General features: G+C 47.2%; 1 protein-coding gene across 1 annotated transcript in view; it reads right to left on the minus strand.

Annotated features, from left to right (window-relative positions):
• The window catches only part of adarb2 (adenosine deaminase RNA specific B2 (inactive)), a 409,469-nt gene that overhangs the window by 379,324 nt on the left and 4,935 nt on the right, over nucleotides 1-25,210 (minus strand). The window contains exon 2 of the mRNA XM_085987599.1: nucleotides 7,044-7,996. Coding sequence (XP_085843725.1) covers nucleotides 7,044-7,996 — 953 coding nt within the window. The remainder of the gene's footprint in view (nucleotides 1-7,043; nucleotides 7,997-25,210) is intronic.

Below are 25,210 nucleotides of genomic sequence, written 5' to 3' on the forward strand. Positions count from 1 at the left end.
TGCATTTAATCACAATACTGATTGCGGTGTAAGTCTGAAGCTGGGCTTCCCATACAGTGCCCTGGAATCTCAACATCTGTAAGAACCTTTTGTACTGCACTGGAATGACCTCACGGGCCCCGAAACTCCTTGATCCCCGCTCCATTGCCAGAAGTGCAGCAGGGCAGGGATGGGACTTCCGGCTGCCATTCTGCCCTGGGATGACCACATCCCAAATCCCAGGGACTGATGTGGGCAGCTGCGTAGTTTATGGCACTTTCTGGATGCCCATCCCACGTCGGGGGAAGGAGCAGAGAACTTTGAAGCAGCTCATTGACACTCCACGGGGGGAGAGTGGCATGTCATTTTGACAGAATTTGTTTCACCGCCCCCCCCCCCGCCCAAATGCAGCAATTCAGTGTTACTGCTTTCTGTGATCAATTGCCAATAGGAAATCAGGATTAGGCCCTCCCTGCTTCTTTGAGTGATGCCTACATGCCCTCTTCCAAATTCTTGGTAGTGGATGGAACTGGGTTCCACCACAAATTCCTGTACATTCTGGTACTTCCTTCCCAGGTCCAGGAATTGGGACTCATCATTTGCACAACTTTTACTTGAAGTTTTTTGGAATTTAGTTACATAGAATATTACAGCACAGAAACAGGCCATTCAGCCCAACAGGCCTATTCCGGTGTTTATGCGCCATGCCAGCCTCCTCCCACCTTACTTCATCTAAACCCATCAACCATCATTTATTTATCTAGCTTCCCCTTAAATGCATCTCTGCTATTTGCCTCAACTGCTCCATGTGGTAGCGAGTTCCACATTCGCACCACTCTCTGAGTACTGAAGTACAAAGGGATCTGGGGGTCCTGGTGCACGAAACTCAAAAGGTTAGTATGCAGGTGCAGCAAGTGATTAAGGCGGCCAATGGAATGTTGGCTTTCATTGCTAAGGGGATAGAATATAAAAATAGGGAGGTATTGCTTCAGTTGTACAAGGTATTGGTGAGACCGCACCTGGAATACTGCGTACAGTTTTGGTGTCCATACTTAAGAAAGGACATACTTGCTCTCGAGTCAGTACAAAGAAGGTTCACTCGGTTAATCCCGGGGATGAGGGGATGGACATATGAGGAGAGGTTGAGTAGATTGGGACTCTACTCATTGGAGTTCAGAAGAATGAGAGGCGATCTTATTGAAACATATAAGATTGTGAAGGGGTTGGATCGGGTGGATGCGGGGAGGATGTTCCCGATGATGCGTGAAACTAGAACTAGGGGGCACAGTCTTAGAATAAGGGGCTGCTCTTTCAAAACTGAGATGAGGAGGAACTACTTCACTCAGAGGGTGGTAGGTCCATGGAATATGCTGCCCCAAAAAACTGTAGAAGCTACATCATTACATAAATTTAAAACAGAAATAGACAGTTTCCTAGAAGTAAAGGGAATTAAGGGTTACGGGGAGCGGGCAGGAATTTGGACATGAGTCTAGGTTCGGATCGGTCATGGCCCTGTGGGTAGCGGAGCGGGCCCAGGGGCCGTGTAGCCTGATCCTGCTCCTATTTCGTGTGTCTAATTCTGTTAGATGCAGGAGATTAAAGAGCAGGACCTCAAAGGTTGTAATCTCTGGATTACTCCCAGTGCCACGTGCTAGTGAGTTTAGGAATAGGAGGATAGAGCAGATGAATGCGTGGCTAAAGAGTTGGTGTAGGGGGGAGGGTTTTACTTTCCTGGATCACTGGGCCTGCTTCTGGGAAAGGTGGGACTTGTACAAGTCGGACGGGTTGCACCTGAACCAGAGCGGGACAAATATCCTTGCGGGGAGGTTTGCTAGCACTGTTGGGGGGGGTTTAAACTAACTTGGCAGGGGGATGGGATACAGAGGGGAGCTGAAATAGGGGGTGATGTGCTGCCAATTATAGAGAAAAAAACAAGTCAGCTTGGTAGACAGGGCAAATATACAAGGGCAAGGCTGGATGGCATCTATTTTAATGCAAGGAGTCTTGCAAATAAGGTGGATGAACTGAAGGTGTTGATAAACACATGGGAGTATGATATTGTTGCTATCACGGAGACATGGTTGAGGGAGGGGCAAGACTGGCAGCTCAATATTCCGGGGTACAGAATCTTCAGGCGAGACAGAGGGGGGGGTATAAGAGGAGGGGGTGTCGCAATATTAATTAAAGGAGTCAATTACTGCAGTAAGGAGGGATGGCATATTAGCAGGTTCCTCTAATGAGGCCATATGGGTGGAGCTTAAAAACAAGAAGGGGGCAAGCATTTTGCTGGGAGTGTACTATAGGCCTCCAAACAGTCAGGGGGAGATAGAGGAACAGATATGTAGGCAAATCTCAGAGAAATGTGCAAATAATAGGGTAATGGTAATGGGGGATTTCAACTTCCCCAATATTAACTGGGATAGTCAGAGTGTGAAAGGCACAGAGGGTGTAGAATTCTTAAAGTGCATCCAGGAGAGCTTTTTGAGCCAGCATGTAGAAGGTCCTACAAGAGAGGGGGCGGTACTGGACCTAATTCTAGGGAATGTGGCCGGCCAAGTGGAAGAAGTGCTAGTAGGTGAGCACTTTGGTGACAGTGACCATAATATGGTGAGATTTAAGGCGGTCATGGAAAAGGACAGGGATGGGCCGGAAATAAAGGTTCTAAATTGGGGGAAGGCCGATTTTAATAGGATAAGGCAGGATCTGGCCAAAATGGACTGGGATCAGCTACTTGTAGGAAAATCCGCATCGGAGCAATGGGAGGCTTTCAGAAGGGAGATTGAGATCATACAATGGCAACATGTTCCCGTAAAGGTCAAGGGTGGTTCCAAAAACCACAGGGAACCTTGGATGTCAGGGGATATACGAGAATGGATTAAAAAAAAAGGTGGGCTTTTGGCAGATACAAAAGGCTAAAGACGGAGGAAGCCCTAGAGGAGTACAAAAAGTGCAGGGGGATACTTAAAAAAGAAATTAGGAGATCAAGGAGGGGCCATGAAATAACACTGGCGAGCAAAATAAAGGAAAATCCTAAGATGTTTTATAAGTATATTAAGGGTAAGAGGATAACTAGGGAAAAAATAGGGCCCATTAGGGACAAAAGTGGAAATCTGTGTGTGGAGCCGGAAGATGTAGGAGGGGTTCTAAATGAATTTTTTGCATCTGTTTTCACTATGGAGAGGGACGATGTAGACATAGAAATAGGGCGGGGGGACTGTGATATGCTCAAACACATTAACATCGAGAGGGAGGAGGTATTGGCGGTTTTAGCAGGCCTAAAAATGGATAAATCCCCAGGCCCGGACGAAATGTATCCCAGGCTGCTGTGTGAGGCAAAGGAAGAGATTGCGGGGGCTCTAACACACATATTCAGAACCTCTCTGGCCACAGGGGATGTGCCAGAGGACTGGAGAACCGCTAATGTAGTTCCATTATTCAAGAAGGGGAGTAGGGAAAAACCGGGGAACTACATGCCAGTGAGCCTAACATCAGTGGTGGGAAAATTATTGGAAAAAATTCTGAGGGACAAAATTAGTCTCCACTTGGAGAGGCAAGGATTAATCAGGGATAGTCAACATGGCTTTGTCAAGGGAAGATCATGTCTGACTAATTTGATTGAATTTTTTGAGGGGGTGACTAGGTGTGTGGATGAGGGTAACGCAGTGGATGTGGTATACATGGATTTCAGTAAGGCCTTTGATAAAGTCCCGCACAGGAGACTGGTCAAGAAGGTAAGAGCCCATGGAATCCAGGGTGCCTTGGCACGTTGGATACAAAACTGGCTTAGTGGCAGAAGGCAGAGGGTGATGGTCGAAGGTTGTTTTTGTGACTGGAAGCCTGTGGCCAGTGGGGTACCACAGGGATCGGTGCTGGGTCCCTTGCTGTTTGTGGTCTACATTAATGACTTGGATATGAATGTAAAAGGTATGATCAGTAAGTTCGCGGATGATACAAAAATTGGTAGGGTGGTAAATAGCGAGGAGGGTAGTCTCAGTCTGCAGGACGATATAGATGGGTTGGTCAGATGGGCGGAACAGTGGCAAATGGAATTTAACCCGGAAAAGTGCGAGGTGATGCACTTTGGGGGGGACTAACAAGGCAAGGGAATACACAATGAATGGTAAGACCCTAGGCAAGACGGAGGGTCAGAGGGATCTGGGTGTGCAAGTACACAGATCCCTGAAGGCGGCGGAACAGGTGGATAAGGTGGTAAAAAAGGCATATGGGATACTTGCCTTCATTAGCCGAGGCATAGAATATAAGAGCAAGGAGGTTATGATGGAGCTGTATAAAACACTGGTTAGACCACAACTGGAATACTGTGTGCAGTTCTGGTCGCCACACTACAGGAAGGATGTGATAGCTTTGGAGAGGGTGCAGAAGAGATTCACCAGGATGCTACCAGGGCTGGAGCGCTTCAGCTATGAAGAGAGACTGGGCAGATTGGGTTTGTTTTCCTTGGAGCAGAGGAGGCTGAGGGGGGACATGATTGAGGTGTACAAAATTATGAGGGGCATAGATAGGATGGATACTAAGGAGCTTTTTCCCTTAGTAGAAGGGTCAATAACTAGGGGGCATAGATTCAAGGTAAAGGGCGGGAGGTTTAGAGGGGATTTGAGAAAGAACTTTTTCACCCAGAGGGTGGTTGGAGTCTGGAACTCACTGCCTGAAAGGGTTGTGGAGGCTGGAACCCTCACAACATTCAAGAAGCATTTGGATGAGCACTTGAAATGCCATAGCATACAAGGCTATGGACCAAATGCTGGAATATGGGATTAGATTAGACAGGGCGTGATGGCCGGCGCGGACACGATGGGCCGGAGGGCCTCTATCCGTGCTGTATAACTCTATGACTCTATGGTTCTGTGATAGTGGATTGGCAGTTAGGATCAGATCAGCCATGATCTTATTGAATGGTGGAGCAGGCTCGAGGGGCCGATTGGCCTATTCCTGCTCCTATTTCTTATGTTCTTATGTAAAGAACTTCCTCCAGAATTCCTTATTAAAGTTATTAGTAACTATCTTATACTTATGGTTGTGGTTGACAGGGCCCTCGACCCTGTCCGTTCTATTTCCCGCACTTCTGCTCTCACCCCTTCCCCCCCCTCCCAGAACCACGATAGGGTTTCCCTTGTCCTCACCTTTCATCCCAGCAGCCTTCACATTCAACGGATCATCCTCTGCCATTTCCGCCACCTCCAGCGTGATCCCACCACCAAACACATCTTCCCCCCCCCCCCTTTCAGCACTCTGAAGGGACCGTTCCCTCCGTGACACCCTGGTCCACTCCTCAATCCCCCCTAACACCCCCTACCAATCCCATGGCACAGGAGATGCAACACATGCCCTTTTACCTCCTCCCTTTCCACTGTCCAGGGCCCCAAACACCCCTTCCAGGTGAAACAGCGATTTCCTTGTACTTCTTACAATGTAGTATACTGTATTCGCCGCTCACGATGCGGTCTCCTCCACATTGGGGAGACCAAATGCCGATTGACGGCCGCTTTGCGGAACACCTCCGTTCAGTCCGTAAGTGTGACCCCTCCCCTCCCCCCTTTCCCTGCCCCTGCACTTGCTTAAAATCTGTTACAGCTCTAACTTTTACCAGTTCTGACGAAAGGTCATCGACCTGAAACGTTAACTCTGTTTCTCTCTCCATAGATGCTGCCTGACCTGCTGAGTATTTCCAGCATTTTCTGTTTTTATTTTATATTTATGACCCCTAGTTTTGGACTCCACCATGAGTGGAAACATCTTCTCTACGTCTACCCTATCGAACCCTTTCATCGTTTTAAAGACCTCACTATCAGGTCACCTCTCAGCCTTGTCTTTTCTAGAGAAAAGAGCCCCATGCTGTTCAGTCCTTCCTGATAATTGTTCCCTCTCAGGCATCCTACTGACTGGACTGATTACCGGGTTAACTTACTTTTATCCTTTACAACTGTCAGTGTGAGGAAATCTTCATTCTTCTGGAAACAAAGCTGGATTCACGAAGACAAGGAGCAATGACTGAGAGAATGGAGCCGAATTTAACCGAGGGGTTAAAATCAAGTGAGTCGACTTACCGGCCACGGTCATTCCATTCACGCCCGATGGCATTTTATCTTCACCAACTTACAAGTCGCTCGAGGCTCCAGCTACAGGTAGACGGGGGGGGGGGGCTTAATTGAGGTGTGAAAGTTGCAACTCAATGACGTCATCAGCACCACGATGCTATTTTTACTGGAACCCGGGGAAGGCTCGCCTGGTGGCAAACCCGCCAGAGGAACCTGGCGGGAGGCAGCAGAGTAACAGGAAGAGGTGCGGGTTTTTCATTTGCGGAAGAATTCCTCGGTGGCCCAGGGCAGCAGGAGTGTGCTTCTGGGCCCCGCATGGAATCCTTGGGCCTACCCTGCCACAGTCTGCTCTGCAACCCCCCCCCCCCGGGCACCCTTCACCCCCGCCCCCCAGCACTTACCTTATGCCGGGGGCTGCTCCCTTGTGTGGCGCCCGGCTCCCTCCCCAATTCCCTATCCCTCCCTCCACCCTGACGTCACTCCCGCCAGGTTTGGGTGGGAGACGGTGCGACTGCCTGCCCTCAAACAGCTGCTGGGGAACTAGGGGACCGAGAGCTTTTTTTAAGGTCCTATTCTGTTTAAAAGATAGAGTGATCTTATATTACTGGTCACTTGCTTGAAGCAACGTTAGTCTTTAATGGCCTAATATTCCCCAGTGCATATTTAAGTGATTTTGTTTTGTGGGAGGCAATATTAGTCATTTTCTTTCCCTCAGAAAGTGGCCAATACATATTTTTGTGCATTTACACTATTATTTTATTAACAATGCAACTTGAAAATTGTATTAAAAAAAATAATTTTGCTGCAGGGAATTAAACCTCCATTAATTTACCAGGCTACTGCAAATACAAGATAGGTTCAAATGTGCTCATTCCTCAGCACCTCCCAATTAATTCACATAATTTCTCTCCCGCCCACCAGTCTGTGTAAATGAAGGTTACCTAAGGTCAGCCAACAATGTGGTGTGAAATTTCCAAGGTCTGCCAATAGCTGGCAGGCGATTCTCACCTGTGGTAAATGAGGACATTTATTCCTGCCAGGCATTTGACAAGGCTTTCCACTGGGTACTGGCTGGATGTTAAAGAGAGTCTGAAGAGCAGCCTGTGCAGTTTGGGCTTTCGCCAGCTTCTTGCTGCGTCCCGAGCCTTCAAACGTTCTCCCATCAACCCTCACAGCCATCACAAAGCTCTTGACGCGCTTCTCCACAGTCTCCGAGAGGCACACGTACCTCAGTCCCGGACGCAGCTCATTTAACATCTCTACTGGATTCTTCCTGCTCGCTGCTGGGAACGGCATCTTGTGCTTGTTTTGTTTGGCTTGGACCATTAAATCCAACGTGTGGCAGAGTAATCGTCCATGTCGGCAACCGCTATAGAGCAATTCATTTTCAGCGGGGCTGCAGCAAGGCAAGCCGTCGCTTTGAGTCGACGGCTCAAACTCTTTGAACAGTGTGTTGGGGAAGTCGGCCTGGTCAGACGTGAAGTCGGCGGTGGGATTTACGCAGTTCCCCATGGCGAAATGAGCCTGGGAGGCATTTGGAAACTGCACAAAAGACTGCAGGGCCATCTCCGCAGCCCTCATCTTTGCTTTCTTTTTGGTGGGTCCCGTGCCTTCGAATAGCAAACCATTAACTTCGACCCCAATAGCAAAAATGGGTGCGTGCACAGGTCCAGTCTGGGAGACCATCTTGTACTGTAATCCTGGCTTTAGTTCATTCAGCTGCACTAGGGCATTCTTTGGCGTCACCGACCATGACAGTTTCTTACATTTCAGCTGCACCTTTGGGTGCATGTGTCCGTTATTCCCTTCCTCTAGGGGTCTTTTCCTTTTCAGACCCGCTGCTCCGCTTCTAGAAACATCTGAACAGCGGAAGACTTGCCGGTCACTGGACGCTCGAGTGTGATCCTCCAAAGATAAATTACCCACATTGCGGTTCTCTTTCACCTCCACGCTACTGGTGCCTGTTAAAACATAAGGAGATGGTACAGTTACTGTGCGATCAACACCCACGCTTCAGCCTTACCTTTTAACCTCACCACTAAAGTAGGCTTCAGTGCAATCCTTCGGCTTCTTGGTGAAGAGAAATCTTGTGGTGTATGAGCAGCCCTCCGGTGTTAATTAGCTCTTACCAATTCACAGGTCTCCAGTCGATATTCTCATGGGTTCAGTGCCACCGGTCGTTGCTATAAGCAGACGCTATATCCTCGATGATCTGGTGCATGCCTTTGCTGCCCAGTATGTAGCTGGATGATAACGTGGCCCAGGGATGGTAGCAATAGACCCCTGGTTTATTGTGCTATGATCTTGCACACGCTGCCCCATGCATTCGCCTATTTTTTTGGAAGGCAGACTGAAAAGCTTGCTACTGAGACAAGGCTAACTATAAACAAACTGGTTTATTTTAAATAAAATATACACAACAACAACTTGTATTTATATAGCGCCTTTCACAGGAACGTTATCAGAAAAATTGACACCGAGCCGTAGATGGAGGTAATAGGACGAGTTATACGGGCAAAGTACAGTTTTCAGTGAGATACAGCAATTTCTTGCCAATCCTCATAACATAAGGCAGTAAGATACACGCTCCTGTCCTGATTATGAACTAAGCCCGCTCACAGGTTAGCGGTCCCTGGACTAACTGCCACTAACGCTTTTAAAAAAAAAATTGTTTATGGGATGTGGGCATCGCTGGCAAGGCCAGCATTTATTGCCCATCCCTAGTAGCCCTTGAGAATGTGGTGGTGAGCCGCCTTCTTGAACCACTGCAGTCTGTGTGGTGAAGGTACTCCCACAGTGCTGTTAGGGAGGGAGTTCCAGGATTTTGACCCAGCGATGATGAAGGATCTGCGATATACTTCCAAGTCAGGATGGTGTGTGACTTGGAGAGGAACTTGGAGGTGCTGGTATTCCGATGTGCCTGGTGCCATTGTCCTTCTAGGTGGAAGAGGTCGCGGGTTTGGGAGGTGCTGTCAAAGAAGCCTTGGCGAGTTGGTGCAGTGCATCTTGTAGATGCTACACTGCAGCCACGGTACGCCGGTGGTGGAGGGAGTGAATGTTTAAGGTGGTGGATGGGGTGCCAATCAAGCAGGCTGCTTTGTTTTGGATGGTGTCGAGCTTCTTGAGTGTTGTTGGAGCTGCACTCATCCAGGCAAGTGGAGAGTATTCCATCACACTCCTGACTTGTGCCTTGTAGATGGTGGAAAGGCTTTGGGGAGTCAAGAGGTGAGACACTCGCCGCAGAATGCCTAACCTCTGACCTGCTCTTGTTGTCACAGTATTTATGTGGCTGGTTCAGTTAAGTTTCTGGTCAACGGTGACCCCCAGGATGTTGATGGTCGGGGATTTGGCGATGGTAATGCCGTTGAATATTAAGGGGCGGTGGTTAGGCTCTCGCTTGTTGGAGATAGTCATCGCCTGGCACTTCTGTGGTGCAAATGTTACCTGCCACTTATCAGCTGTTTGCCTTCATGCCTCAGCCTGGAGTCTGACAGCCTTCCTCATTGACTAGTGAGCGAGATCCTCTGCCTCTGGCTACCTCAGACTATTTCACCTAGGCCGTAAGTTTCAGCAGGCTATTCTGGTCTTGTACTTGCCTTTATTCTTTATTAGTGGAGAATTGGTTATTGTCAGGTATTTTTGTGACTGGACGGATGGACTGCAGAGTCCTTTTTTGTCCTGTACTTTCTTATGTTCCTATTCTACGCTGGGGCCAGTGCAACAGAGTCCAATCCTAGCCTCATTCTTTTGTATTTTCAAAGGCATTTTGGGATCTTAGAAGAACTGGTGAGTGTTATAAATCTCATCATCAAGAAATTACTTATGAAATAACGCTGGACGGCCAGCTGGTGGCGCCGTCCAAGGAGTAAAAATACTCGGGCGTCGGCCCCAGCTTTCCAGGGACATTTTGTAAGACAAGGAACTAGTGAAGTACAACTAGACCTCCATCTTCTGAAACGAGTTGATTAAAGCCTTGCTTTATGCTCAAACCAAGTGCGTAGTGAGTTTTATTACATCAGTGACATTGTAAAGAACATTTGCTGTGGTGAGTTAGTGGCCTGTAGAAATATAACCTGGGGCTGCTCAAACACTTGAAGGAAATGGATGTGCAGTGCATTAACATAGTTAACGCACTGGAACATAGTCTGGAATACTGTCAAAACAGATGGGATGAAAACCTCCTCTCATGTGCTGGCTGGAAGAGTCCCATGTGAATAAGTCTGGGCAGCTTCAGTCTGACCCCTGTTAGGTGCCACAACATATATTTCAGTATGTATTGGTACTAAACTGCCAATCTCACTCAGAATAATTGGAATGTGAAGTGGAAAAGTTCACACTGAAAAAGGAGGGATTGCAATTTCTGAGACTGGGGGTGAAGGTGCCTAGTTAGGGCAGCGTAGGGAGAGTTTTAACTATCATCCAGCCCATGTTATATCTGAACTGGGAGTGTTTCATGCTGGCACTAAATGTCAAAATGTTCCATTTCAGTGTTTAAGTCTGAATACAAAATAACCGAAAATTGAAAAAGAAAATAACGAAAGACTTGCATTTATATAGCGCCTTTCACAACTACCAGCTTTCCCAAAGCACTTTACAGCCAATGAAATACTTTTTGGAGTGTTGTCACTGTTGCAATATAGGAAATGCAGCAGCCAATTTGTGCACAGCAAGATCCCACAAACAGCAATGTGATAACGACCAGATAATCTGTTTCTGTTAATTGAGGTATAAATACTGGCCAGGACATTGGGAATAACTCACCTGCTCTTACGAGATAGTGCCATGGGATCTTTTACATCCCCCTGAGAGAGTAGACAGGGCCTCGGTTTAATATCTCATCCGAAAGACGATACCTCTGACAGTACAGCACTTCCTGAGCACTGCACTGGAGTGTTAGCCTAGATTATGTGCTCAAGTCTCTGGAGTGGGACTTGAACCCACAACCTTCTGACTCAGAGTTGAGAGTGCTACCCACTGAGCCACTGGACGTGTCTGTAAACTATGTTCAGTGTTTGAGCCAATGGGGTTTGAGCATATGCCGTTTGGATTGATTAGAAGAGCCAAGTGCAGCCTGCTCCCAGAATTCTGCTGCAGTGATGTCACATTCACTGCCAGAGGAAGCGCTCGTCTCAACAGCTGGTAAATCTGCTTCAGCCCAATGATTTTAATCTGTTTTGACATTTGTTCTGAGAATCTGTGTAACCTGATTAAATTTTACTTTTTAGTGTTGATGTCAGCATTAACTTTCACTTTAAGTATCTGCTTGCTTCATTGGTCACTGGTGCTGCTCTGCGAGAAGGCTGACTGTCTTCTTAACAGTAATGTGGTGCACTGAAAATAAAATATACTACTAAAGAACTTCAGACTTGCATTTATATAGCGCCTTTCATAACCACTGGACATTTCAAAGCACTTTACAGCCAATGAAGTACTTTTGGAGTGTAGTCACTGTTGTAATGTAGGAAACGCGGCAGCCAAATTGCACACAGCAAGCTCCCACAAACAGCAATGTGATAATGGGCAGATAATCTGTTTCAGTGCTGTTGATTTGAGGGATAAATATTGGCAGGACACCGGGGGATAAATCCCCTGCTCTTTGAAATAATGCCAAGGGATCTTTTACCTCCACCTGAGAGAGCAGACGGGGCCTCGGTTTAACGTCTCATCTGAAAGATGGCACCTCCGACAGTGCAGCACTCCCTCCGTACTGCACTGGTGTGTCAGCCTAGATTTTTGTGCTCCAGTCTCTGGAATGGAACTTGAACCCACAACTTTCTGACTCAGAGGCGAGGGTGCTACCGACTGAGCCACGGCTGTGTTCCAAACCCTGGCTCATTTGAAAATTAAGCGCTCGCTTAACTTACAGCGATCACCAGGGATAACTCCCCTGCTCTTCTTCAAAATATTGCCATGGGATCTTTTATGTCCACCTGAGAGAACTGACGGGGCCTCGGTTTAATGGCTCATCTAAAAGACGCCACCTCCGACACTGCAGCACTCCCTCAGCACTGCCAGCTTAAATTTTTGTGCTCAAGTCTCATGGAGTGGGACTTGAACCCACAACCTTCTGACTCAAGCTGACACTTGAATCCAGTGAAAGAAGCTAAAATGGATTATTTTCAGAATGTATAGAAATATAGACAGTGATGTGCTCAAAGAGGGAAGGAATAAGATATACACCGGTTGTCACGTTTCAGGATTTTTTTGACTTTTTCCACAGGAGGAATTTTGAAATCAGAGCTACTTTTAATGTTGGTTTTTATTTTAAGGAAAGCAAACTCCCACAAGTGTAAGAAAGAAAGACTTGCATTTATATAGTGCCTTTCACGACCACCGGACGTCCCAAAGCGCTTTACAAAGTGCTTTTTTGTAGTGTAGTCACTGTTGTAATGTAGGAAACGCGGCAGCCAATTTGCGCACAGCAAGCTTCCACAAACAGCAATGTGATAATCGCCAGACCTTAAAAAAGGTTAATATGCTAAATGGAAGTTGTCTCCCCCAGAAACTAAACAATAAGCAATTTGCTAATTTGTCTAGTTAATCGAATAACAAAGAAAATCCTTTGATCCCTATCTGCCTGCAAACAAATGGAGAAATGAGAGATAAATAGAGAATTAGAAATCAGCTGTGAGGGCAGTTAGCTTTTAAACCGAGCTGCAAATTTTCTTTTATTTGTTTATGGGATGTGGGTGTCGCTGGCAAGGTCAGCATTTATTGCCCATCCCTAATTGCCCTCGAGAAGGTGGTGGTGAGCCGCCTTCTTGAACTGCTGCAGTCCCATGTGGTGAAGGTACTCCCACAGTGCTGTTAGGGAGGGAGTTCCATAACTTTGACCCAGCGACGATGAAGGATCGGTGAAATACTTCTAAGTCAGGATGGTGTGTGACTTGGAGGGGAACTTGGAGGTGGTGGTGTTCCCATGCGCCTGCTGCCCTTGTCCTTCTAGGTGGAAGAGGTCGTGGGTTTGGGAGTTGCTGCCAAAGAAGCCTTGGCAAGTTGCTGCAGTGCATTTTGTAGATAGTACACACTGCAGCCATGGTACACTGGTGGTGGATGGGGTGCCAAACAAGCGGGCTGCTTTGACCTGGATGGTGTCGAGCTTCTTGAGTGTTGTTGGAGCTGCACTCATCCAGGCAAGTGGAGAGTATTCCATCACACTCCTGACTTGTGCCTTGTAGATAGTGGAAAGGCTTCGGGGAGTCAGGAGGTGAGACACTCGCCGCAGAATACCTAACCTGCTCTTGTTGCCACAGTATTTATGTGGTTGGTCCAGTTAAGTTTCTGATCAATGGTGACCCCCCAGGATGTTGATGGTGGGGGATTCGGCGATAGTAATGCCGTCGAATGTCAAGGGGTGGTGGTCAGACTTTCGCTTGTTGGAGATAGTCATTGCGTGGCGCGAATGTTACCTGCTACTCATCAGCCCAAGCCTGAACGTTGTCCAGGTCTTGTTGTATGCTTTAGGAAGGCTCATAAGACAGAAATGCTGGAGGAAACAGTAAGATCTCTTGTTTAAGCCAAGTAAGATGACCCACTGGTGTGGGAAAGTGTGCTGTGTTCTTTATTTTGTATCATTGCATGAAAGTAAATTGTACAGATTGAAGAAATGTGTATCTGATCATCACTGTTCTACTGTATGTTCCCTTGCTGTGACATTAAGCAGCTTAATGATTTATTTCAAGCCTCGCTTCATCAACTGTTAACTCTGCCTTTGGCGAGATTGAAAAAGTACACGTGCAAAAGACATGTTCAGTCCAGATCACAAGGGGATGCTCCTGTTACATCTGTGGGTTATGTTACCGCACAAATAGATACAGGGCACTGTGAGTCAACTCCTATAAAAGTAAGATGCCATGACTGCTTACAGGAGCGACTGATGCCATTGAACCAGCAACAACAACAACTTGCATTTATATAGCTGAGACAGCATCTATGGCAGACCCAAATTTGTAACACTGCATATAACATACCTTGACAAGATGTTTTGCACAGTGCATACCATTGACAGTATTAGCAGAAACAAAAACACATTGTTCCAAAATTGCCATGAAGAAACATTTAAAAATAGGACATCACTCATCACTGCCCCCACACATTGTGCCACCCTGTGTCTTTTTCTAGTTTCTAACCTATCTCCCGCATGCCCTTGCCGATTTTATCTTGTTCATGAGACTCCTCTCCTGTTCCTTTGACCCCATTCCCACTAAACTGCTGAGCACCCAACTTCTCTTTCTGGCTCCCATGCTGCCTGTAAATGGTTCCCTCTCCTCAGGTACTGCCCCCCTCCCTTAGAAAACTTCTGTCATCACCCCTCTTCAAAAAAGCACCCGCGACCTCTCGGGTCTTGGAAACTACTGCCCCATCTGAAGCTGCCTTTCCTCTCCAAAGTCCTTGATCGTGTTGCCACCTCTCAAATTGGTGCCCAACCTTCTCGCAACACCATGTTTGAATCTCACTGATCAAGGTTCCACCCCTGCCACAGCACCAAAGTGGCTCTAATAAAAGTCACAAATAACATTCTCTGTGCCTGTGACCATGGTGCATTAACCTACCTTGACCTCTCTGCAGACTGACATGTCAACCTCCTCCAAAATCCCTGCTTCGCTGTCAGGCTCAGTGGAACTGCCTTGCTTGGTTCCTCTCTTGCCTATCTGATCATAGCCAGAACATCACAGGTGGTTTCTCTTCCTACCTCCACACCATTACCTCTGGAGGCCCTCAAGGATTTATCCTTGGCCCCTTCCTCTCTCTCATCTACATGCTACCCCTTGGTGACATAATCTGAAGGAATGGGGTTAGCTTCCACATGTACACTGATGACACCCAGCTCTACCTCTCCATTTCTACTGCCTCTATCAGACTGCTTGTCCAACACCCAGTCTTGGATGAGCCACAGTTTCCTCTAGTTAAACACTGGGAAGACCTTGTCTCCATACCCTTGCCACCAATTCAACATCAACATTCTATTTGATTCTGTTATATTCTCTCCATTACAAACACTGCCCACTTCCACCTCTGTGCATTGCCCGCCTCCGTCCATCTGCTGCTGAAACCCTTAATATCTATATATATAAATCGGTACTTCTGTCATTCTGTCTTTCTATCTGTCTGTCATCGCGTGTGCGTTGCGGGTATGCACTCGAAAGTTACAGGGCGTACCTACGCGCGCATTACCTCCAAAGAAAGCTTACGCTTCCGAGACGGTTTTAAGCGTATTTACGTTTCGGCCGGGCTAAAATTGCGCCCGCGGTATCCCAAAAACCTTCAACATTCCGCTCATTAGCATCTCATTATCCGCTCATTAGCGACAGAGTGACCTCGAGCTCGACCAATCGTACGCCGGGTTGCTGGCGTGTGCCGCCGGGCCAATCGGTGCGCGTGTGGCCGGGCTTTATCGTTCTGAACCGAGGTGAGTCGCCGCCATCTTGATTCCAAACTTTTCCTTTCTTTTTCCCGCTTTCTGCGTCTTAAAAAAAAATGTTGCTTTTAAAACACATATTTAAAAAAAAAATGATTTAGAAAGTAATTAACTTATCTAATCTCATTAATTTTCCTACCTTTCCCCGTTTTTCCAGGTAGGCCTAGAAGCCTCGGCGTCTCCTCCGCACCCACGCCTGAGCTAGGCACCTCCCGGCCCCACTCGAAGGCTGGAGGGCCGAGCCTCAGCCCAGCACCACTAGGGTGCGGCGCAGCAGGAGCTGAGACGTCTCTCTCTGCCGGGGCTTACTGAGCGTCCAGCGTTACCCTGGCAACGGGCGCAATCGGCGGTCTTCACCTCGGGGGGAGGCGGCCGCGACCCTCGGGGGGGGGGGGCCGCGACCCTCGGGGGGGGGGGCCGCGCGCGCAGCAGGAGCAGCTGAGACGCGGCGTCTCTCTCTCTGGCTTGGTCAGCGTCACGGTTGCCCTGGCAACCGGGCCCGCCGGCCGAGAGAGACGCCGCGTCTCAGCTCCTGCTGCGCGCGCAATCGGCGGTCTTCACCTCCGGGGGGCGCGACCCTCGGGGGGGGGGCGCCCGCCCCCCCTCCCTCCCTTCCCCCCCCCTCCCTTCCTTCCTGCCCTTCCTCCCTGCCCTCCCTTCGCCCTCCCTTCCCCCCTGCCCTCCCTCCCTTCCTTCCTCCCTTCCTTCCTCCCTGCCCTCCCTCCGCCCTCCCTGCCCTCCCCCTGCCCTCCCTCCGCCCTCCCTTCCCCTCCCTCCCCCCTCTCTCTTCCCCCCACCCCTCCCCTCCCTCTCTTCCCCCCACCCCTCCCTCTCTTCCCCCCACCCCTCCCCTCCCTCTCTTCCCCCCACCCCTCCCCTCCCTCTCTTCCCCCCACCCCTCCCCTCCCTCTCTTCCCCCCACCCCTCCCCTCCCTCTCTTCCCCCCACCCCTCCCCTCCCTCTCTTCCCCCCACCCCTCCCCTCCCTCTCTTCCCCCCACCCCTCCCCTCCCTCTCTTCCCCCCACCCCTCCCCTCCCTCTCTTCCCCCCACCCCTCCCCTCCCTCTCTTCCCCCCACCCCTCCCCTCCCTCTCTTCCCCCCACCCCTCCCCTCCCTCTCTTCCCCCCACCCCTCCCCTCCCTCTCTTCCCCCCACCCCTCCCCTCCCTCTCTTCCCCCCACCCCTCCCCTCCCTCTCTTCCCCCCACTCCTCCCCTCCCTCTCTTCCCCCCAGTCGCTCTCTCTCTTCCCCCCAGTCGCTCTCTCTCTTCCCCCCAGTCGCTCTCTCTCTTCCCCCCAGTCGCTCTCTCTCTTCCCCCCAGTCGCTCTCTCTCTTTCCCCCCCAGTCGCTCTCTCTCTTCCCCCCCAGTCGCTCTCTCTCTTCCCCCCCAGTCGCTCTCTCTCTTCCCCCCCAGTCGCTCTCTCTCTTCCCCCCAGTCGCTCTCTCTCTCTCTTCCCCCCAGTCGCTCTCTCTCTCTCTTCCAACAACAACATGCCCTCGAAAAAGCCTCGGCACCGCCGGGCACTTCAGCTAGTACGGAATAAACGGGTCTTTTTCCAAGTGGCAGGCAGTGACTAGTGGGGTACCACAGGGATCGGTGCTAGGACCCCAGCTATTCACAATATATATAAATGATCTAGACAAGGGAACTAGATGTGATATCTCCAAGTTTGCAGATGACACAAAGCTGGGTGGGTGTGTGTGCTGTGAGAAGGATGCAGAGAAACTCCAGTATGATTTGGACAGGTTGGGTGATTGGGCAGATGCATAGCAAGTGCAGTATAATGTGAATAAATGCGAGGTTATCCACTTCGGTGGCAAAAACAGGAAGACAGATTATTATCTGAACGGAAATAGATTGGGAAAAGGGGAAGTGCAACGAGACCTGGGTGTCCTTGTGCACCAGTCGCTGAAGGTAAGCATGCAGGTGCAGCAGGTGGTTAAGAAGGCAAATGGTATGTTGGCCTTCGTAGTGAGAGGATTCAAGTACAGGAGCAAGGATGTCTTGCTGCAATTGTACAGGGCCTTGGTGAGACCACACCTTGAGTATTGTGTGCAGTTTTGGTCGCCTTATCTGAGGAAGGATGTTCTTGCCATGGAGAGAGTGCAGCGAAGATTCACCAGACTGATACCTGGGATGGCAGAAATGACGTATGAGGAGAGATTGGGTCGATTAGGCTTATATTCGCTAGAGTTTAGAAGAATGAGAGGGGATCTCATTGAAATTTATAAAATTCTAACAGGACTAGACAGACTAGATGCAGGAAGGATGTTCCCGATGGCGGGGGAGTCCAGAACCAGGGGTCACAGTCTAAGGATAAGGGTTAAGCCATTTAGGACAGAGATGAGGAGGAATTTCTTCACCCTGTGGTGAACCTGTGGAATTCTCTACCACACAAGGCAGTTGAGGCCAATTCATTAAATATAGTCAAGAAGGAGTTAGATATAATTCTTAAGGCTAAAGGGATCAAGGGATATGGGGAGAAAGCAGGGACAGGGTACTGAATTTGGATGATCAGCCATGATCTCATTAAATGGCGGAGCAGGCTCGAGGGATGGAATGGCCTACTCCTGCTCCTATCTTCTATGTTTCTATGTTATTCTTTGTGACTTCCAGACTCAACCATTCCAATGGTTTCCTGTCTGGCCTCCCATTCTCCACCCTCCAGAAGCTTCAATTTATCTAAAACCCTGCTGCCCATATCATGACCAAAACCAAGTCTCGGTCTCCTATGAGCCCTGTCCTTGCTGACCCACATTGGCTCCTGGTCCACCCATGCCTCCAATTTACAATTCTCATACTTGTGTTTAGATTCCTTCATGGTGTCGCCACTCCCTTTCCTGTAACTTCCTCCAGCCCTACAACACCGCCTCACCCTCCCGACCCCCCCCCCCCCCGAACTCTCAGTTCCTTCAACTCTGGTCTCTGGTGCATCTCCCTTCCCTTCGCCCCATCATTGACGGCCGTGCCTTTAGCCGTCTAGGCCCTCGCACGCTTGAATTTCCTGCCCCTCTACCTTTCCGCCTCCCTCTCCTATTTTAAGACCCTCCTTAAAATCCATCTCATTGATCAAGATTTTGGTCACCCCCCCTAAATTGTCCTTCTTTGGCTCCGTGTTCATTTATTTCTGATTAGGCCACTGCGAAGTGTCTTCGGACGTGTTCCTACGTTAAAGGCAGTACATAAATTCACATTGTTGTTGTTACTATCAATGATTGCTGTCTCAGATGAGTGCAAAGTAACTAATTCCCTCATGATAAAACCTTTCTCTCCCTTCTTAATGCTAGTGCCAGAAACACGGCACTGTAATTGTTGCAAAGGGGAGAATGGGCACCAATCAAGAACTTCGTGCACCAAGCTATTTTCATATCCACTTTGAGGACATGGACTACAATAGCAAGTTGAATATTAATGGTTTCCATGGGGTGTGGCTGAACACAACTTATCACTTTACTGCAAGAATGCGAATTGGATTCAATGTCATTTTACACGACCTCATGCTGTTCGGCATTTTCAGAATATTACTGAGAACTGAAATGTGACAAATAAATTATTGGCTATCTCAAGGAACAAAAGGCCTTTAGAAAACGCTCTTTAGATTTTATTAGAAATTCTGACGGTTTTGTAGAAAGATGTAAAATGATAGTTTGCTGACATTATTTTTAACCAGCAAATTTTAACAAGAAAACAGACATTCTTTTCAATTTTATTACATTCAAACCTGTGCAAAATAATATCTTGCGCTGGATACCATTTCAAATTGATGTTTGCCACAAACACCTAATAAAGAAATTTTGTTGCTGATTCTTGCATCAACAGTAATGGGCACAACCGTAACGTAGATTTAGTGAGATTTAGGCTCCCTGTTTGACGCGTGTGAAATAAAACATTTTACCGGCCTGCAAATTCGATTGCGTCTTAAAACGGACACGCAGAGGGCACTTCACACGCCTGTTCACGTGGGCACAGGGACAGATGAAATTGGTGCTGGCAGCCAGCGTGCTGCTTATTGACAGTGTAGCTGTTTGTGGGGGGTGGGGTGGAAAATCGGGTGTCTCTGACGCCACTTAAAGGCAGCCAACACCTCTTAAAGGGGGAGATGCATTCTGGCTGCAGAGAGGTGGGAACGTTTATAAAGAGAGACCTGTGGCTCATGCACCCCGCCGCCCCCCCCCGGGTTCTCTGATGCCATTTTGGAGGCCTGGCTGAAAGATTTTGAATTACTTTTCGATTGAATTTTATGAGGGAAAAAAGCATGTGGGTTAACTTTTGAAGCAGAAGTTTTTATTACACAGTTATAACATTTGAAATTGTGTGCTGCGAGGGAACCTTATTAAACTGGGGACTGCACCAGAATACATGTAACTCCTTTCCTCTTCAGACACGCTGCATTGATAGAGAATCCTGCAATATTATAATATGAAGATCATCTACACCCTAAAGAGGTCTTCAAAAATTAACTTCCAAGTGGTTTTTGATGGTGGCACAGAATCGCTGAGGCAACAGGGAACTTTCATTTATCTTTTAATTAAACATTGAAGAGAGAATGCAATGAAAAACATTTCATTAGCTGAGCTTCCTCTGGTAAATCAAGGCATCATTCTTCATGCAGGAAACGGTTATTTTTAAATTCCCATGTGTTGATTACAGCTGTCTAATACAAGTATAACATTGGAAGATTCTCTCTTTATCACCGTACTGTGTTTTAAGAGAAAAAGAATCCAACGTATCCTGTTGTGGCCTACAGTTAAACAAAGTGCCTTCAATTTAAAAATCAACTTGGTTAAAAAAAATACCCGTAAAGCTCACACAAAAAATGGCTAGAAATCTTTCGGTAGCTTCCTCTTCCCCCAGCATTCAGACTGTCTCGGTTATTGGGCTGAGATTTTATGTGGTTCAATCTATGTTCTTTTATGTGGGTACAGAGGGATCTGGGGGTCCTCGTACATGAAACACAAAACGTCAGCAAGCAGGTACAGCAAGTAATTAGGAAGGCTAATGGAATGTTGGCCTTTATTGCAAGGGGTATGGAATATAAAAGTAGGGAAGTTTTGATGCAACTTTACAGGGCGCTGGTGAGACCGTACCTGGAGTACTGCGTACAGTTTTGGCCTCAATATTTAAGGAAGGATATACTTGCATTGGAGGTGGTGCAGAAAAGGTTCACTAGGTTGATTACTAGGATGAAGGGGTTGACGTATGATGAAAGGTTGAGCAGGTTGGGCCTATACTCATTGGAGTTTAGAAGAATGAGAGGTGATCTTATTGAAACATATAAGATTCTGAGGGGGATTGACAGGGTGGATGCTGAGAGGATGTTTCACCTCGTGGGGGTATCTAGAACTAGGGGGCATAGTTTCAGAATAAGGAATCGCCCATTTAAAATGGAGATGAGGAGGAATTTCTTCTCTCAGAGGGTTGTGAATCTTTGGAATTCTCTACCCCAGAGAGCTCTGGAGGCGGAGTCATTGAATATATTTAAGGTGGAGATTGACAGACATTTGAACTACAGGGGAGTCAAGGGTCATGGGGAGAGAGCGGGAAAGTGGTGTTGAGGCCAAGATCAGATCAGCCATGATCTTATTGAATGGCGGAGCAGGCTCGAGGGGCCGATTGGCCTACTCCTGCTCCTGTTTCTTATGTTCTTATATGTAACCTGCTGTTCCCTGCTTGATTAGACCAGAGGTGAGTATCAGCACTCCACTCCAGTCGGTGTTTTGTAAATGTGACAAAGTTTCATATCAGCTTAAGTAGGAGCATTTACACTCTTTCATAGCACTTCCCTGGGGGGTGCAGCTGTTAATGTCATTCTCTGAGCATAATCACACTGTGACTCTTGTATGAGGGATACAGACAGTCAGCACAACATGGATCTGCAATCCACACAGAGTATTTGGAATGGAGAGATTGAAAACAGCTCAACAGACAAGGCCGGATGCTTCCTTACTCTCTCAAGCGCCAAAGAATTGAAAGGGCCGTAGCGGCAGATTCAATCATGACTTTCAAAGGGAATTGGATAAGTACCCGAAGGAAATAAATTTGCATGGCAATGGGGAAAGGGCAGGGGAGTGGGACTAGTTGAAGTGCTCTTGCAGAGAGCTGGCATGGGCTCGATGGGCCGAATGGCCTCCTTCTGTGCTGTAACCATTCTATGATTCTATGATAATTGCTTGTAGATGGGGGGTGGGTGCGAGGGGAGGCAGGTGACAAAATAAGAACAATGCAGTTACGCCCAGGAGTTCTTACAACTTAAAAATCCCCAGGCAAGGCTAACTGAATATTTTGTGGTCTAAACTGGTTATTTTAAGTGTACCCTGGATAGGTATAAATTGCAGCTACTATATGGTCACAATCATCGACTCACAGTCATGATAGGTATGCAGTCATCCACAATACCACAAAGCTAGCGCCCGCTATTAGCAATGACTTGGAAGAGCTTCACTGTTTCCATACCACTGCATTTTTATTTAAATAAAACAGAGTTGATAAATTGATGATTTTGCTTGTACTGTACCTTTTTGTTGTGGAAATACACAACGGATTTTGTCTCTGTGGTTCATGGTTTTTATACATCAAACTGAATTTATACCCGAATCTGTGATTTCCATACATTTACAAATATACTATTTGACATTAAAGGAACTACCGGGGTGACATTTTTCCTGCTGATTTTGCCACAAAAGATATGTGAGTGCAAAGAGGGATACTCCGCTTATACTCTCACTGACCTTTTCAGCACAGTTATCAACAGGATGAATTGAACCCCGTACATGTGTTAATTTGGATATTACATATCTACCGTCCTTCTGTGAAATAACTTTTTGCTTTTTTTTCTTGCTATCTTTTCCCTACTCACCTATGAATGTTGATTCGTATTGGAGTACAATGCCACATACAACAACTACTTATGCTTATACAATGGCTTTAATGTAGAAAAATGTCCCGAGGCATAATAAAAAAAAATGGATGTCAAGTCAAAGAAGGAGATATTAGGAGGGATGAGCAAAAGCTTGGTCAAAGAAGTGGGTTTTAAGGAGGTGGGCGATTCTTTTAAGAGGAGAGGCAGAGGGGTTTAGGGAGGGATTTTCAGAGTGTGTGGTCCAGGCGCGAATGGTGGAGTTAAGGGAGAGGGGATGCATAACTGTCTAGAATGAGGAATGGAGAGCTCGGGGGCAGGGTTGTAGGGCTGGGGGAGACTACAGAAATAGGGGTTCCAGCAGCAGATGGGTTAACATAGGAACAGAGAAAGGTATGGAAATACACAGAAGTTACAACATGGGAACAAGCCATTAGGCCCAACATGTCCATGTCGACATTTACCCTACACATGAGCTGGTAGTTCTAATCATATTTACTCAGCCTGTTCCCATATCCCTTCAACCTTCATCCACCTATTTCATCTCATCTTGAATGTTGACATTGTTTCTGCATCAGCCACTAACCTTGGAAGTGAATGCCACAGCTTCACAACTCTGTAAAGAAGTTTCGCCTGTACTCTGTTCGAAAGCTCTTACACTTAATCTTGTATTTATAACCCCTCATTCCTGATCCCTCAACTACAGTCTACTGCTATCTATCCAGTCCAATTTTTAAATCATTTTAAATATCAGATCACTCAGTGATCTGTGTTGTACTAACAAGAAAAGACACATCTTTTAAAGTCTTTCTTCGTATTTGTATTTCCTTATACCAAGCAGCATCCTAATGAATCTGCTTTTTACTCTCACTAAAGCCTCAAAATCCTTCCATTAGTGTGGAACCCAATACTGCACCCAGTAATCTAACTGAGGTCTTATTAAGGTTTTATATAGGATCATTATTTCCTCCTGGCTTTTACATTTAAGATAAAACTTAGAATCCCATTAGCTATTTTAACAGCTTTATGAACCTGAGGAGCTTCCTTTAATGTCCTGTGAACCTGTATCCCAAACTCCCTCTGCTCTTCCACAGCACTGAGCCTACTTCCATTCAGAGTATAATTATGACTTTTTTTTTGCCAAAATGAGTTGCCTCATACTTATAAGACATAGACGTAAGAACATAAGATGTAGGAGCAGAAGTAGGTCATTCGGCCCCTCGAGCCTGCTCCGCCATTCAATAAGATCATGGCTGATCTGATCTTGGTCTCAACTCCACTTCCCTGCCCGCTCCCCATAACCCTTCACTCCCTTACCATTCAAAAATCTATCTCCGCCTTGAATGTGTTCAATGACCCAGCCTCCACAGCTCTCTGGGGAAGAGAATTCCAAAGATTCACGACCTTTACTGACACTGAATTCCATCTGCCACTTCTCAGACCATTCCTCCATCTTATCAACATCCCTTTGCAGCTTCCGATAGAATTAACTATACCTCCTACTTTGGCATCATCTGCAAATTTCAACACCTCTAGGCTTATATCTATAATCATTGATATACACAGTGAACAGAAGTGGCCACGGAACTGAACCTTGAGGGACACCACTACGCACTTCCAACCACTCTGAAAAACTGCCCTTAACTCCTACTCTCTGTTTTCTCTCTTCTTACCAATTTAATCCAGTTTGCTACCCTCCCCATAATTTCAATCTTCTCTTGTAATCTCCCATATTATACCTTGTCAAAAGTTTACCTACATCCACTGCATTTTCCCCATCTACCTTGTCTGTTATCCCCTCAAAGAATCCTCTGAGGTTTGTGAGGTAGGAGTATCCCTATTGAAATTCACACTGGGTACTTCTAAGAGGTGGGCAATGTTACAGAGGTAGAAGAGGTCTTTGTGATAGGGAAGATATTGGGTTAGAAGTTCAGCTCTGGTTGAATAAAGTGCAAAGGTTCAGCCTGAGAAAGTGGCCGGCGGGAGATTGAAATCGGTGGAAAGGAGATGGAGTTTGTGGCACGGATTGAAGGTAATGGCTTCGGTCCGCCCAGTGTTAAACTGGATGAAATTGTGGTTCATCCAACAATGGATGTCAGACAAGCAGTCTGACAACACAAGCAGTGGAAGTGTTGAGAGAGGTGGTGGAGAGTTAGAGCTGGGTGTCATCAGTAAACATGTGGAAGCTAATTCCATGACTGCAGATAATGTTGCCAGAAGGTAACATGTAGATGAGGAAGAGGAAGAGGTCAAGGATAGGTCCTTAGGGGACTCCAGAGGTAATGGTGCAAGGGGCAGGAATGGAAGCCATTGTTGGAGATACTCTGGCTATGAAAGTAAGAAAAAAAAGACTTGCATTTCTATAGCGCCTTTCATGACCACCAGACACCCCAAAGCGCTTTACAGCCAATAAAGTACTTTTGAAGTGGAGTCACTGTTGTAATGTAGGAAATGCGGCTGCCAATTTGGGCACAGCAAGCTTCCACAAACAGCAATGTGATAATGACCAGATAATCTGTTTTTTTTAGTGATGTTGATTGAGGGATAAATATTGGCCAGGACACCAGGGATAACACCCCTGCTCTTCTTCAAAATAGTGCCATGGGATATTTTACATCCACCTGAAAGGGCATACAGGACCCCGGTGTAATGTCTCATCCGAAAGATGGATCATTAAGAGTGGATTCAAATGAAGGAATTCCCACTGAATTGGACAACAGGGGAAAGGCAACAGAAGGCAGATAAGGTTTAAGGGAGCAGGAGGTGGGTCTCATTGATGCGATTAGCTTGGAAAGGGCATGACGGGAGATGGAGAGAAACTAAAGAGAGAGATGTGGATTCAGGGCTAGGACAGGTGGAGACTGATGAAGAGATTTGGCTTGGTGGGCAAGGGGAAGTG

The sequence above is a fragment of the Somniosus microcephalus genome, chromosome 5 (genome assembly GCF_052327205.1).
Source record: "Somniosus microcephalus isolate GS21.2 chromosome 5, FLI_Smic_1.0, whole genome shotgun sequence".
Lineage (NCBI taxonomy): Eukaryota > Metazoa > Chordata > Chondrichthyes > Squaliformes > Somniosidae > Somniosus > Somniosus microcephalus.